The 17,235-nt window shown below is 47.2% G+C and overlaps 1 protein-coding gene across 2 annotated transcripts in view; it reads left to right on the forward strand.

Moving 5' to 3' along the window:
- The window catches only part of CSE1L (chromosome segregation 1 like), a 458,899-nt gene that overhangs the window by 77,206 nt on the left and 364,458 nt on the right, over window positions 1-17,235 (forward strand). For both annotated transcript variants that reach the window (XM_085619429.1, XM_085619430.1), the window contains exons 4-5: window positions 10,981-11,082; window positions 11,160-11,305. In XM_085619429.1, the coding sequence (XP_085475555.1) occupies window positions 10,981-11,082; window positions 11,160-11,305 (248 nt within the window). The remainder of the gene's footprint in view (window positions 1-10,980; window positions 11,083-11,159; window positions 11,306-17,235) is intronic.

A 17,235-nucleotide genomic window follows, 5' to 3' on the forward strand; every position in this document is an offset into this window, starting at 1 on the left:
CCCTTTTGATAGAAATACATGACCAAATAGTTTGTGTTTAAATCGACACTGCATAGCTTCCTGTAGAAAAATCAAGTCAGGTAAAATAGATGAAGTAACTTTGATTTGTAGCCCTCCTGCATTGCATGAGATGCATTATGAGGGTCCCTTGCTTCGTGAGCAGGCGCGTACCTCTATCCTGAGTGTCGGATTGCATGTGGAACTGGTATACTGGCTTTCTCCCCTGGCATGTTTGCAGAGTCTTAGGCCTTTCCCTGATAACGCAATGGCCAGAACCTGCACTGAAGACTACACCCTAGGTGAATCATATAGGGTAGTGGTGGCGGTGTGTAGAGTTTCTTTTAATGCAACCAAGCCTTTTTCACTGTCGGAGAGCGCAGTCTGTTGAGAAGTCTTGTGTAAAGTGACATGTGAAGTTTAGATTTTTGTGCTGGCCTTTAAAGTGTGAGACAAGTATTGTATGTGAAGTGAGTGTATGATACATGTATGATAAAATAACTCTGTGGGTGGTGAGTGACGGAGTACTAGGAGAAGTGGACACTATTTGGGATGGCACCTGGTTTAGCGTGCCACAGGATAGAGAATTAATGTAGCTTCCACCAACAAAAGAAGCTTATTGCTTGCATTCCTGTGGCTGGTCAGTAGAGATCTATACACTAAATGAGGGAGGATCAATCAATCAATCATGACATTTGTAAAGTGCACCACACACCCGTGAGGGTCTCAAGGTGCTGGGAGTTGGGGGATGCTGCTACTGCTCAGCCAGGTCTTGGGTCTGCCGTAGGTGTGCGGGGAGGGTGTTCCAGGTCTTGGCGGCAAGGTGGGAGAACGATCTGCCGCCGGAGGTCGCTTTTCGGATGCAGGGGACTCTGGCGAGGTCGGCGGAGCTGGCGGGTGGGGCTGTAGAAGCGGAGTCGTCTGTTGAGGTACGCTGGTCTGGTGTTGTGGAGTGCCTTGTGCGTGGGTGAGGAGCTTGAAGGTTATCTTTTTGTTGACGGGGAGCCAGTGCAGGTCTCTCGGGTGGGGTGTGATGTGGCTGCGGCGAGAGATGTCGAGGATCAGGCGTGCGGAGGCGTTCTGGATGCGTTGCAGCCGTCTCAGGAGTTTGATCGAGGCTCCTGCGTAGAGGGCGTTTCCATGGTCCAGTCCGCTGCTGACTAGGGCCTGGGTGGCCGTACTTCTCGTTTCGGTGGGGATACACTTGTAGATCCTGCGAAGCATGCGGAGGGTGTTGAAGCATGAGGAAGAAACGGCGTTGACCTGTCATGGAGAGGGTGGAGTCGAGGATGACCCCTAGGTTGCGTGCGTGGTCGGTGGGTGTTGGGGCTGTTCCCAGTGCGGTCAGACACCAGCAGTCGTCCCAGGTCGAGGGGGTGGATCCGAGGATGAGGACCTCCGTCTTGTCAGAGTTCAACTTCATCCGGCTGTTCCTCATCCATTCGGCGACGGCCTTCGTGAAGGTTGGTTTTGGCGGTGTGGGGGTCTTTGGTGAGGGAGAGGATCAGCTGGGTGTCGTCTGCATAGGAGACTATGTTGAGATCGTGCAGTCGGGAGACGTGGGTGAGTGGTGCCATGTAGATGTTGAACAGCGTTGGGCTGAGGGATGAGCCCTGGGGTACGCCGCAAGTGAACTCTGTGGCTTCGGAGCGGAAGGGGAGGAAGGCGGGCGCTCTGTGTTCTGCCGGAGAGGAAGGATGTGGTCCAGTCCAGGGCCTTCTCTTGGATCCCAGCGTCGTGGAGGCGTGTTCGTAGTGTGTGGTGGCAGACCGCGTCGAAGGTGGCTGAGGGGTCTAGAAGGATGAGGGCCACTGTTTCTCCGTTGTCTAGCAGGGTCCTGATGTCATCGGTGGAGGCGATGAGGGCAGTTTCGGTGTTGTGGTTGCTGCGGAACCCTGACTGGGAGGTATCCAGGATGTAGTTCTCCTCGAGGTAGTGGGTCATTTGTTTGTTGACGGTCTTCTCGATGACCTTTGCCGGGAACTGGAGCAGGACGATGGGCCGGAAGTCCTTGAGGTCCTTTGGGTCCGCCTTGGGTTTCTTGAGTAAGGCGTTGATCTCTGCGTGCTTCCAGCTCTCCGGGAAGGTTGCTGTCTCGACGTAGATGTTGATGACTTTCCGGAGATGGGGTGCGATGGCTGTGCTGGCTTTGTTTGTTTTTTTTTTTGTTTTTTTTTTTTTTTTGGAAAACCTTTATTGACATTGCAAATAAAGACAAGTATGGGCCTACAACCCTCGGGGCCGGCTGCTAAGCAGTGAAAATAACAGCAAACAGATTTTAATCACATGTAGCACCTCGGGAAGCAGATTTTCCATGCTAGTATTCTCTTGTCCACCGAATAGCCCAAGAGGGGAACCAGGATATAAAAGGTTTTCATTTTACAATAAGGGATAGAAGGATCAGGTGCCAATCAAGTTCTCAGCAGCGAAAAAGGCAGGCAGAATAATGAACGTCAACAATAAATGGCAAGCTATCAAGTCAATGGCGCAGAAACAGAAGGTTCAGGATGTGGAGGAATATCACGAGCCGTTTGCGCCTGCAGTCTCCTGCCCTAGGACCCAGAAAACCCCACTGAAATGAGGCACAAATGAAAATACAATGATTGGCCACGAAGGACACCTACCGCACTGACCCCAGAAAAAGACAAAGAAGAATAAGAAAAGAAAAAGGAGGCCATAGAAACAAAGTAAAGGACTAAAGAAGCCCCTCCCCCACCCCCCCACCCTGCACCTCTGCAGATGACTACGGCCCCCCCCCCGCAGCGTGCCTGTCGCCCCAGAACCAGACCCGAAATATAGAAGAAACAGAGAGAAAGGGAAAAGAGAGGAACCCCCCCCCCCTAACAGATATGGGGAGAGAGAAATAATAAACTGGAGGAGGGCCTTCAACCATGCCCCCGGCTTCTCCCTCCCGCACAATATATTCCTCCCCAGCGCAAACAGTAAACAGCAAAAATTCGGCCACATCTAAGAGAAATGGGGAGCATTATGCACTGGCTACTCTTATTAGTTACGTCGTGAAAGCACACAACCCCCCAGCCCGCCCGCCTATTAATTGACCACCTCGGAAGGATCAACCTTATCCTTGGCCACTCTTTGCGAATCCACCAGTGCATACCCATCGACCCACCATCATGTCCAAAGTTACAAGGAAGAGGAGCGTCCAGAGAAGACTAGGAAGGGACACACACATGTGGGGAGGACGTTTCGAAACATCCGCACAGTCATAGTCATGGAAGATCACCTTTCTCAGTACTGCCCCAGGGCCCGCGCCGCACACAAGGTCCAGGAAGGAGAAATCGGCCAGAGCAGGCGATCGTTGCGTGAAGATTGCCTCGGTCGCCGGAGGCCGCGCATGGGACAAAGTCACCACCGTCTGCTCAAGTCCAAAACCTCCGGAACAGACCGACCCCACAGCCAACCGACCACACGCTGCCACAGTGTCCAAAGTTTCCATCCGTCCCTTATCCACAGAGGCGGTCACGGTACTTTCCTCCTGTGGAAGGTGAGACAGAGCCTTATGTACCTGGGGACAGGCAGACCGCAACTTTTCCGATGCTGACGCAATACCATCCAGCTTCCTCCCCAATACCAGGGCGCCGTGGACCAGGGTGGAATGAAGGGCTCCGAGAGCATCTAGAAGGTCACCGTACCCCAGCACGGTCCCCCGCGCTCGCTCCGCCACGCTCCTTTGCGCCACACACTCCCAGTCTTGCTGTGACCCAGTGTACAGGATGACAGAGTCCATCCCATCAAGATGGCCGCAGGGCAGAGCCCTCCCAGATGGGGACCGGGTCTCAGGCACGGGCGCAGCAAGTTCCATATCCCTGCAAACAAAGGTCCGGAGGCAGGCAAAATGTGTATACAGTGTGCGGCCACAGGTAACAGTCGTTCTCCCCCTGGGCCAGTGTCCGCGAAAACCGGGAGCAGCCCGCGCAAATCGGGACGAGCCACAGGCCGCGTCCGATCAGTTCACTGGCGAGGGTCCAGGCGATCGCCGATAAACCCCTGGAATCGTCACCCCGGGTATGCACCCGTCACGCTACTCTCGGTGATAGGAGCGACCACTGCGAGATTCAGGCCAATATTCGCGCCGCTTCGGCAGTCCGACTCCACCCGGTCACCAATGGCCGCTGTTGTTGAACTGCCGCCCGGCCATGTTGTCCACCCGAGGTCCCGGCCCCAGGGCTGCACAGGCCGCAAACTTCAAATGAGCATTTCTCGGGCGGTACCGCCGCTGGAAGCTTCAGGATCACACGATCGGTTGCCGCTCTCGATCACCAACACGGGCATGTAGCGCAGGCTGAGGATCACATGCAGGATATCTGTGCGGGATGTGGAGGTTCACGGAGCCGGGAGCCTACGCTGCCGTCCCGGTCGCCATCTTGGCTCCTCCTGTGCTGGCTTTGTTGAACATGTGGCGTGGGCATGGGTCTGACAGAGATCCTGAGTGGATGGTGTTCATGATCTTGATGGTGTCGTCTGTGATGTTGGTGCAGGCGGATGGTGGTCATGGGGGCGGGGGTCTCGGTTGTTGTCGGGGTGGTCGTGGCGTTGAAGCTGTCGTGATTGTCTGCGATCTTGCGGTGGAAGAAGGTGGCCAGCGAGTCGCACAGGTCTTGCGAAGGTGGGACGTCATTGGTGTTTGAGCTGGGGTTGGAGAGTTCCTTCACAATGTTGAAGAGCTCTTTGCTGTTGTGTGCGTTGTTGTCTAGGCGGTCTTTGAAGGCGGCCCTTGAAGGCGGCCCTTTTGGCGGATCTGATGAGGTGATGGTGTCTGTGGATGGCGTTTTTGTGGGCTGCGTAGCTGTCCGGTGTTTGTTCATGGAGCCAGTTCTTTTCCAGTTTTCGGCAAGTTTGCTTGGAGGCCTGGAGGTCTTTAGTGAACCAGCTGGCTTTCTTGCTGGTGCGACTGTTGGGGGGGGGGGGGGAGGGGTCTCTTGAGCGGGGCGGTCTCTTGAGCGGGGCAAGGGAGTTGGCGCAGTCATCGATCCACTGTCTGAGGCTGCAGGCGGCGGTGTCTGGGTCGGTAGGGTGGGCGGGCTCTGCGCAAGGGAGGTGGTCTTCAGTGACTTTGCACCAGCAGTGGCAGAGCATCTGTTGGGTGTGTGGTGGGCTTCTTGAAGGTGAAGTGGATGCAGCGATGGTCGGTCCAGTGGAGTTCGGTGGTGTGGTTGAAGGAGACGTGGGGGCTTGCGGAGAAGATGGGGTCAAGCGTGTGTCCGGCGGAGTTGGTGGGTGCTGTGACGAGATGTCTGAGTCCGATGTTGGCTAGGTTGTCAATCAGGGTGGTGGAGTTGGTGTCGTTGTTCTCGAGGTGGAAGTTCAGGTCACCGAGGAGGATGTTGTCCGTGGAGGCGAGGGCGTGTGTGCTGACTAGGTCGGCGATAGAGTTGCTGAACTGTGGTCGGGGTCCGGGGGATCTGTAGACGAGGGTTCCTCTGAGGGTGGTGTTTGGGTCGGTGTGGATCTGGAAGTGCAGGTGTTCGGAGGTGCTGATGGTGTCGTCGGTGTTGGTTGAGATTCTGAGAGTGTTCCTGTGGATGATGGCGATTCCTACTCCGTTGGTGCGGTCCCTGCGGGTGATCTTGTAGCCTTCCGGGACGGCTATGGCGATGTCTGGTGCCGAGGCGGGGTTCAGCCAGGTCTCCGTCAGGAAAGCAACATCTGGGGAGGTTGAGTCAAGTAGGTCCCAGAGTTCAACAGCGTGTTTGCGGGCGGAGCGGGTGTTGAGGAGGATGCATCTGAGGTAGTTGTGTTCTTTCCAGGTTGGCGGCTTGGTGAGGCGGATGCTGGTGAAGCCACAGTTCCGGCAGGTGAAAGGTCCGTGGGTGTGCTTCGGGGCAGCCAGGAAGCAGGTGTGTGGTCGTCTGGGGTTGAGTGCGTGGAGGGTGCTGGCATCGTAGCTGAGACGGGCATTGTGGCGGCCTGGGGTTCTGGCGCTGGGCGCGGTCCAGTCGTGGACGGGCGCAGACGGGCTTGCCTTAGGCACGCCTGCGGTGCGCCCGCTTTGCAGCCTGCATATAAGGGGAGTTGGGAGGGAGGAGCAGGTGGGAGCGGGGCGGCGAATGAGAGAACAGGGGGGCGGGGACGCAGCGGCGGGAAGAGCGGGGAAAGAGCGGGTGATGTGCAGAACAATCAGGCAAGGCACAAGGAAATAAAGGCAAGTTACAAAAGGAAAAAACAGTCAAGCAAACCGAATAGTGCAGCAGAAGAAACACCAGTGCAACCGGGGACAGCGGCGTGGGGAGCGACCTGCCGGCGAGCAGGGTCAGAAATTGGACTTCCTTAAGAAATTAAGTGAGAACCTTGTTAGCAAATGGCAGTGCTCTGGAAAAACTAACCAACAGCCATTTGGTAGATTAAAGGGTTGAGTGGTGATACTGCAGTTGGTTTTCAATTTAATGAATTTTCATTTCAGGGATTGCCCTTCTGTCTATCGGGATTTCTACTTAAGGAAGGGTAACGGCAGTCAGGAGCAGATCTTTCACCCTCCATCGTGCCTTTGTATTGGATATTTCTATTTAGAGCTAGCATCATTGCTACCTGTTGTGAGATCCAGCCCCTCGAATAAAGACTGATCTGAGGTGCAGCCATAAAAAGTAATTTGAAAGAGAAGAGACCGTGGACTATAAATTCACAGCCCTTGTCTGAAATGTGTGGAAACGAGGATCCAAACCACCACACTGTGTTCCAGTTTTAAGTTCTCCATGTCCTAGTAAGGGAGTGCTCCCGAGAGCATTCAAACGCCTGCTGTGTTACCAGGGCTGGTAGGTGCTTGCACAACAGCTCTTCTGCTAGAAAAGAGTGGGCATCACCCGAAGTCTGCATCTTGCTGGAGAAGCCCAGGTTCTGCCTAAGATCCTTTAAGCGTGCTGCCTGAGAAAGTGGCGGAGAGACTGTCCAGGGGTAGAAGCCCATAATGATCCCTATGTGAAGCAATTAGAAGTAGCGGACTACGACACTGACAGGGAGCAAAGCTTGCACTATTCCTATGTGTAAAGGGTGCCTGTTCTCCCTCTACAGTTCCAGCCGTGAGTTTTGCGAGAAGTTGCCAGATAATTGTTGCCTGGAATTATTTCTGACAGACTCTTGGCCAAGTGCTACTTCTACCATCAAGGGTGGCCATTTGTGGAAAGTTGCTTCTTGGGCCCCCAAGGCTGCAACTGCTGAGGACGAGCACCTGCCTGATTCAGCAACTACAGAAAACTAAGGTCTGTCTGCATCCTGAGCCCCCTCTTCCCCACCACCACCAACAACAGATCTTTTCAGATAAAGAGCAGAACGGAGTCCCAAAGCACTATCCACTGGAGTACCTTTTAGTTGAGAGTTAATGTCTGAAAACCCTGTAAATCTAGTCTCCCTAATCTTCCTGATAGCATCTTGCTTCCTGAGAATCTGAAAGACCATAGATTTGGAAGTTTGCTCTTACTCAGTTTGGTAAATGCTCCTGTGCATCCCTTGAGTGAACAAGTGTTTGGGCCTGGTGTGAACAACAACTGCTGTCCCTCCGGTATTTTGAAGTGGTCCATTTCCACTTATGTCAATGGACTGTATTGGAAAAATGCTCAAATTGAAAACCTGCTACAACCAATCTACGCGTCCACCCAAGATGTTTTAAGCATTACTTTTTCACTGCTCCATTGTACACGAACACCAAAACCTATTAAAGTACAGTTTATGCTCAAAACATTGATAACAGAAAAACACATTTCTTAACTGTATGGTACATATGTGTTGTAATTAGAGCGCTTACTAACTACCCATATTCCTACATAAAGTGATAATAGAGGATATGGCAGTCGAATAATTTCTAGTTGCAGCCCAACGAGTCTCTTTAATAGTCACTCCGAGTAGCACACACTGGCTCTTCAGCCAAGGGTGGAGTTGTAAAAATGTTTTATTTGTTTAATACATTTTCAAACACACTCCCTGGGGAACTCAATTGCTGAAATTAGTTGGATAAACTGTCTCTGTGGCTTGTTGCTCTCAATGCCCTTTGATGAAATGTGTGGCACCTTCCATTAAAGCTCCTCCTGACTTTTAGTTCAGTGGTAAGTTGCTGTCCATACTTCGTAGTGCCGTATTGAATTAACTGTGAGCTGTTAAAGTTGTAGCCACTAAGTTAACAGAGGTAATCTAGCACTGGGGTTTTCTATTCTTTGGAAAGAAAATAGCCTACATTAATAGGTTTTTTGAGAGCAGCTGATATGGCTCTACACCTGTTCTATCTTTCACCAGAATAACTATAGTAAAACCCAAGATCTGAAAAGTGCCATCAAGTGACCTAATTAAGGACAGTACGCATTGTGTATTTTTGAGCAGTTTGTGTTGATAGGTGTGTTGTTCTCCTTTTATGTAAGGGATTTCAGTAATTGGGGTTCTGAATTTCTGTAGCCTTTTCTATTTCCTGATACTTGTGTTCTTGAGGGCTGGAAATAAGTTTCGATCCTCTACATTGCTTGCTGGTTGTGAGAGTTGGTGTAGGAATAAAAACAGTCTCATAGACAGGGTTTTGTAGTTGCACTTTATTCTTCAGTTATATCCTTATAGGTTCCTTTGTAAGTCTTTATGTAAGCCCCACCAGGAGCAGCCGCCTGGCTACTCAGCCCATCTTCTCCAACTGCCACCCTTCAAGTCCCAACATCCCTAACATTCTACATGACATCACATAGCTAGACAGAGAACCAGGACAAGGGAAATACATAACATTAGAAGCAGATCACTACATATCTTCCCCTTTCAATATTGACAAAATGAAATAGTATACAATTATATAAACGAAGGAAAAGAAGATAAAACATCCTAGAAATAAACGCCATATAACAGTACTGAAATGAGAAAAAACTCTTCTTTCGTTATAATAATAATAATACTAATATAAATGTAATAACAGTAATGCAATCATAATAAATAGAAATAGACTGTAAAATAGAAATAAATAAACGGTAAACAAATAGCAGGACCAGGGAATATTACATGCCCTCTACTGCATGCACAGTAATATACCATTTACATCCAGTTACCACCAATTAATGTAAAGGGGGAATCCACCTCTCTCTACACCCCAACCACTTCCGAAATTAATGTAAAGGGGGAATCCACCTCCCTCTACATTCCAGTTACCACCAATTGACGTAAAGGGGGAATCCACCTCCCTCTACATCCCAACCACTTCCGAAATTGATGTAAAGGGGGAATCCACCTCCCTCTACATTCCAGTTACCACCAATTGACGTAAAGGGGGAATCCACCTCCCTCTACATCCCAACCACTTCCGAAATTAATGTAAAGGGGGAATCCACCTCCCTCTACATTCCAGTTACCACCAATTGACGTAAAGGGGGAATCCACCTCCCTCTACATATAAGTTACCTCCAAAAACAATGTAAAGGGGAAATCCTTCTCCCTATACTTATCAGTTACCTCCGAAATTAAGGGAAATCCTCCTCCCTATAAAACACAATAAACTACTACGCAGCGCATATGAAAATAATGACCATACGCTGCAAATAGCACTGGGGTCCTAAGTAATGGTTACACACTACAATCTTCAAAAATAGCACTGTGGGCCTAAATAATGGGCACACCCTAGAACAACTAAAAATAACACCGGCCCCCTAACCAGCCCACAACTTCACATAATACCCCAAAATATCAATATATGCCCTTCTATACGTAAAAGAACTGAAATACTCACCCCCGCCGTGTTAAATAAGCATCAGACCCCAAAACACATTTTACAACATTTAAATTAAACAAATTACAAAGTGCTGCTCTAGTGAGCACGCTAACATTTCAAAGCATCACCATCTTCCTTTCAAAGCTCTTCAAATTACTCGTGTGTCTCTGGTTTTGCTGTGTTTCTTTTTTTCTTTTTTTTGCTTTTGAGCAACTGTCAATGGTAGAATTAAACGAATTACTCTCTGAAGTTGACAGTAGGTGCTTGACAAGTTCTTGGCGCTAGACACTCTGTCCTTGTTCTGGGACGTTCTACTTTTACCCTAATTGCTATAGTTCAGTTCAAGTTTGCACCATCCAATGCTTTATTCTATGAGCCACAGATAAAATACTTGAAAAATCCACAAGATGGCACTGTTGTCACAAATTTGACCTGTCACTGTGAGATATCAACTAACGAGTGAAATGTAACTGGTGTGTTCATTTCCAACAACTGTCTGCCACAAAGATTTTACAAAACTTGCCTGCTACACAGCAACGAGATCATGGACCAGCACGACAGCGTGTGAGGAAACTGAATAACAATGCTCAGCTAATCGCCTCATGAGTGCGTCCACTCATTTCTTGGAAATAGCTTTGAGGGAGCTCGTGGTGTGTTAGCACAATCCTCTGAGCTGCCACCACAATGCCGCTGGTACATCACTGTCTACGCCACACAAGGTAAATTAATCTTCGAGCCGGCAGCGTTACGATGTGTTCCAGTAACCATAGGAACAAATAACAATATGGCTGTCTCACGTTGTAAAAAGCTGCGTGATGATGTGTCCACCCTAGCAACACGGAAAGATTTCCTCAAGACTTTACCGTGATCACTACAGTTGGTTCTTGATTTAGTTGTCGAAAAAAAGGTACATCAGTAACCTGTATTTGGAGTCCGCTTCTCTTACATGTTCAACAAGTTTTGATTCATTGTAGTTAAGTTACTGAAAGGGGGATGCACCACTGGGTACTGATTGCAAATGGTTGAGCAAGATGATCACAGGGAACAGATGCAAAAAATTTACCAACATTACAGAATTTGGCAAGGGGAAGAAGGTGCGTCTTTTTGTAGAATGGGTGTTTGTTATAAAGATTCTTACCAACACCTGTGTAGAGTAAATCACAAGGATTGTTTTTATTGAACGTATATATGCATGCTTAAATCGATTCTCTTTTTATAAGTTCATTTTAATTATGTTGGCTAGATTGGTATTTTTTTCAGCCATTAGAAAGAAAAGGCTTAACCCTTTTTTGATGTTTTAGATTGAAGATGAGCCAAATAAAATTTGTGACACTGACAGAATAGCCATTAAAGCCAACATTGTCCACTTGATGCTGAGCAGTCCAGAACAAATCCAGAAGCAGGTAACCCAAACAAAATGTATTGTTGCTCTTTTCATGATGCTTTTACAGGTTTACCTGAGCTCTGTTTCTCTTTGTAGTTAAGTGATGCAATCAGTATAATCGGCAGAGAAGACTTCCCCCAGAAATGGCCAGACCTGCTAACCGAAATGGTGAATCGTTTTCAAAGTGGCGACTTCCATGTAATCAATGGGGTTCTCAGAACAGCCCACTCCCTGTTCAAGAGGTACTCAGTGATTTTTTGTTAAATTGTTGTTTCAGGGCAGTGGCATTCTGTGGATCATTCAGACGATGCTTAGTGTCATCTAAAATCCTATCTTCTACTGTTGCAGTTCTGGGATGATAAACAAAAACTTTGTATTGCACAGGGTTTTTTTCTGTAAGTTTTTAATGTGTTGACTACCGGACCCTCCAATGTTTTGTCACAGCCATAGTTGTAGCTGGCAAGGAGGGTGGCATCGAATATGGCTAAACTGAAGCCACAGCAGCTTATATATGCTTTTTATAACTGGATTTGGCAAGAAAACTTGCATGTAAATGCAAAACAGCCATCCATTGATTCCTGGACAAGCAGATTTTGAGGGGTATCAAAGCACTGAAATATTGATAAATCTGCATGTTTTTTGTAAACAGATTATGCGATTTACTCTTCTAACAACATAATGTTCGAGGCATATGAGCTGTAGATCGCATACTTTTGCATAGATCGCCATCTGGTGTTGGCTTTGAATGTTTGCACTTTGTTATTGTAGAAATCTTTGTAGTCACGAGATAGGCGACTCCTCCTTTGGTCAGTAGTGTGCATGGGCATCGACTCCCTTCTTAGATTGTTTTTTTCTGCCATCGGGTTCGGATGTAATTTGCTGCGCTCCGGGTTGACTTAGTTTCGATTCCCCCTCGATGCGCAAAACTCTCACCAATCGACCGTATTGTTTCGGTCGCGATCTCTCATGACGCGTATCCAGTTCCAAAGAACTTTTCGAATCCGGTTGTCAACGTGGGCCAATCGGCACCATCAACCAGCATATGGAAAGGACTCTATTTTAAAAATGCAAGTGTGGGGCTAAATTTCCACACACAGATCTCCACGCGGTCTTCAACCTTTGTCTCTCGCCAGAACACGAGAGTCGACACTGCTAGGCCTGTGACTTTTTTAGGTCTAAGAAGACTACGTCACTCCAGACCATCCCCCCCAGATGATAATGTAGGGTTTGCGCAACTGATAGAGCTGCGCAATACCATGGGGTTCAACTCCATTCAGACCCTCTAAAGTGGGATTTTTTTATTAGACATTCTCCCAGCCACAAAAAAACCGCAAATACTCTCCCTATGCTCAGGGGGATGATTAAACATGCCCCTGAGGTTTTTTAAAGATCCTGTCAGGGCTAGGGTGCTTAATCCTAGGATTGATAGCCAGTTCCAAGCGATCCAGCTTATATCAGAGGTCAACTCCCTCTCGACTCATTAGTAGTGGCAAACGCCCGCAAACGGGCAAATTCCCAAACCACAGGTGATGCCACTCCGCCAGACAAAGAATCGAAGCATCTGGTAAAAGGGTTGCGTCCCAGGCAGCAAACTTCTGGAGCATTGCTAACTCACAAGCTTTACTTGCAAGTACAACAGGGCTCACTATGATGAGCTTGAAAAACTCATGCAGCATCTTCCAGATGAGTACAAGACCAAAGCAAATGATCCCATAGAAGAGGGAAAGTTCATCACGAACACCTCAATAAAATGTGCCCTGGATGCTGCAGATACAGCATCCCACTCAATTAATACAAGCGTGTTATTACGTAGACCTGCCTGCGCATATTGGGTTTTAAGCAAGAGGTGCCGTCTACCATCCTCAATCAACACTTGGATCAGGAACACTTGTTTGGACCCACTGTGGACACATCTTTAGAAAAGATGAAAAAGGACACAGAGACAGAAAAATCATGGGGGCTCTACAAGCAACAAGTAGTAGAGGTTCTTTTTGTCGATCTTCTTATAGAGGCGCCTCCAAGACCACTGGTACAGACACCTCTTCCACTTATAAAAGCCCAACTCAAACTTCCCCTAACAGAGTTGACTTTTGAGGGAATTACAGAGGCAACAACAACAGAGGTAGAGGGCGTGGTTCGAATACCCGCACCTCACCCACCACAACACAGTGACTTCCCTCCACTTCTCCCTGACCATTCCATTCCAGTCGGGGGAAGACTATCACAGTTCCTACCTGTATGGAATTCCATCACCACAGACAGCTGGGTAAGACAAATTATCCAGTATGGTTACTGCCTGGAACTCAATTCTACTCCACCCCATATACCTCCCAGACAACGTCCAATGTCTATGGAACATCTCACACTTATAAAGCAGGAGGTTCTCTCTCTTGCAAAAACATGCAATAGAACTGGTTCCCATACAACATCAAAACACGGGGATTTACTCCCTTTATTTGCTCATTCCAAAAAAGGACGGCACTCTCAGGCCAATATTAGACCTCAGATCGCTAAACATGAACATACAATCCGACCACTTCCACATGGTCACTCTACAACAGGTCCTCCCCCTGCTTCAACAAGCAGATTTCCTTGCCACTCTAGATCTCAAGGACGCCTACTTCCACATTCCTATTCACCCTGCTCACAGGAAATACCTACGGTTTGTTGTGGAAGTGCAACATAACCAGTTCAAAGTCCTACCATTCGGAGTCACAACAGCACCCAGAGTCTTTACAAAATGCCTTGCGGTGGTAGCAGCCCACTTAAGACAACACATTCATGTGTTTCCTTACCTAGACGACTGGCTTATAAAAGCTAATTCACGTAACCAGTGTGTACAAGACTCACACAACACAGCTGCTACACAACTTGGGATTCACAATTAATCTCACCAAGTCGCATCTACACCCGTCCCACACCCAACAGTATCTAGGTGCGACAATAGATACTTCCAAAGCCCTTGCATACCCCAACCCAACCAGGCTAGCCAGTAACCAAGCCCTCATAACAATTTCAGCCACAACACTCACTACCAGCTTATAGGGATTATGGCCTCTTGCATCATAATCGTTCCTTACTCAAGACTCCAGATGCGTTAATTACAGGAATGCCTAGCACAACAATGGAATCGGGCTCAGGGTCAACTTTCAGATCTGGTGTTTGTTGCAGCCGCACATATCGCTCTCTGCAATGGTGGAACACTCAAAATTTTTCCGAAGGATGGCCGTTCTTAGACCCGGTTCCACGAATAGTGCTGACAGCGGACGCATCACTCACCGGCTGGGGAGCTCATCTCTTAAACCACACCATCCAGTGTATGTGGACTCCTCAACAAAAACTCCTCCACATCAATCACCTGAAGTTATTGGCCATATTTCTCGCCCTAAAGTCATTCCAGAAACCTCTCATAGGCAAAGCAGTCCTCCTCCTCCGAACAGACATGACACCAATGTACTATATACAAAAACAGGGCGGAACACACACTCTGCAGTTGTCACGCCTAGCGGCAAGCATTTGGAGATGGGCCATTCTTCAAAAGATATACCTCTTAGCAGAGCATCTACCTGGGATTCACAGTCAAATTGCGGATCTGCTCATTCGTCGACAACAGATTCATAAATTGGAACTCCATCCGCAAGTTCTTCATCCGTTTTTTCAAATGTGGGGCCACCCAGGCATAGATCTCTTTGCCACACATCTAAACACAAAATGCTCAAACCTCGCCTCCAGGTATCCACACCCATTGTCAAAAGGCAATGCGATATGGATGAATTGGTCAGACAGATTTGCGTACGCTTTTCCGCCTCTCCCACTCATTCCATTACTGGTGCCCAAACTCAAACAGTCTCTCACAATGATCCTAGTCGCGCCAACATAGGCCCGACAACCATGGTTCACAACACTACTGGAACTCTCAGTAGTCCCACACCAAAAGTTGCACCTTTCCCCAAAGCTTCTCACACAGAACCATGGAGAGATAAGACATCCAGAACCAGCGCAACTGAACCTAGCGATCTGGCTCCTGAAATCTTAGTTTGGTTATCTCAATCTCCCACCAGACTGTATGAACGTTATTAGAGAAGCTAGGCGTCCTAACACTAGAGCATGCTATGCAGCTAAATGGAAAATATTTGTTGTTTACTGCAATAACAACACAATCAATCCATTAGATGCTTCAACTCCAAATATTATCTGTTATCTCCTGCATCTACAAAGATGTAATCTGGCATACACATCCATACGATTACATCTTGCTGCTATAGCAACTTACTTGCAGAACAGACAACATTTGTCGTTGTTTAGGGTACCTCCCATCAAAGCTTTCATGGAAGGCTTTAAAAGGATAATCCCTCCCAGAATTCCACCCTCTCCAGTATGGAATCTAAACACTGTCCTTACTAGGCTCATGGGTCCCCCATTTGAACCCTTTACATAAATGTGAGTTACAGTTTCTTACATGGAAAGTAGCTTTCCTTGTGGCCATCACACCTCTCGGAAGAGTGGGTGAACTCCAGGCATTAACCATACATGAACCATTTTTGCAAATACATCACAACAAAGTGGTTCTTGGGACAAAATTCTTACCTAAAGTAATTTCGGCCTTTCACCTTAACCAGTCTGAGCTCCCAGTCTTTTTTCCTCTACCAGACTCTGTAGCAGAACGAGCTCTTCATACTCTTGACGTCAAAAGAGCTATCCTTTATTACATTGAAAGGACAAGAAATTTCAGGAAAACTAAACTATTTGTAGCTTTCTCATCACCACACAAGGGCAATCCAATATCAAAAGCTGGAATTGCCAGGTGGATTGTTAAATGTATTCAAATATGCTACCAAAAAGCAAAGTGTACATTATCCATTCCCCCTAGAGCACATTCTACACGTAAACTAGGGGCATCCATGGCATTCTTGGGAAACATCCCCATGGATGACATTTGCAAAGCCGCAACATGGTCTACACCGCACACTTTCACAAAACACTACTGTGTAGATGTGCAAGCAAAACAACAAGCTGGTGTGGGCCAGGCTGTACTAAGAACACTTTTTCAAACTACTGCAACACATACAGGTAGCCTGGAAGAACACGTTTTCGATTCATAGTTGGTTCAGAAATGCATATACATTTGTCCTGGGTGAAACAAGATAACATATTTATCTTCATTAATAGTCTTAATAGTTATAAATATTAGAATATTTCCTCATTGCTTGTAGGGACCCCCCCGGCCACTGTGTAGTTATGGTTCAGCGGCGTTTACAAAAAAAAATGAAAATCTTATTTTGATTTATTGGTGTTTTCAGCTAAAGTCCAGCAATCCAATTTTAATAAGGACCGGTGCAACGAAAAAAAGTTAAAGTGGCTATTTGGAAGAAAAAAAAAAGAAGTTGGGTTGTCCCATTGTGTCATTAGAAATTTGGTTCCCACCTACAATCAAAAGCACTAAATTGGTTTATGTCAAACTTTTCACAAACGTGGAACCTTGCACAGGAAGTTGTACTTACATTTGTTTGGTGTGAATCAATGACGGAAAATTGTAAATCCTGTCAGGCATATTCTAATTTTTTTTACACATGTAAATAACTAACGAAGGGCATTTATTAACATTTGCATCTATTGATGAATTTTAAATCAAACCGCAATGAGAGAAGCATCATGAGGTGCCCAACCCCAATGAAGAGTTGACGGACACCCAGATGGGGAAAAACGGACCAATAAATAAACCCTGAATGGGTCCACAGCATCCAGTTTCAGACATACTTTTGTTGTGTGGTGCTCTGTTGCTCATTATGTTGTCTTGCCATTTTCCATACCTCAAGAAATGTAACATTTTGAAGTCTGTGATTCATGGTTTTATGGTAAAAAGATGTCACTAGTTAGTAAACCTAATTTAAAGTTTGTTACTCTAAACATTTTCTTTCATTCGTGATATTAGGAAGCAATACCAACTAGATAATTACATAATGTGTTAAATGCGTCACCTCTGAAAATGACTTTCTGTGACTGAGGAAAAACTCTTATGAGACTGCAAATAAATGTGATTGCATCCACGTTTGTTAGATGCTTGAGATTGAATGGATTAAAATGCACTGCAGCACTTGTTTAAAACCGGAACATAAGTGTAAGTAGGCAACTGGTGATTGCACAGGATCACACGGTATATAACATCTATAAT

Source organism: Triturus cristatus, chromosome 7, assembly GCF_964204655.1.
Source record: "Triturus cristatus chromosome 7, aTriCri1.1, whole genome shotgun sequence".
NCBI classification, from domain to species: Eukaryota; Metazoa; Chordata; class Amphibia; order Caudata; family Salamandridae; genus Triturus; species Triturus cristatus.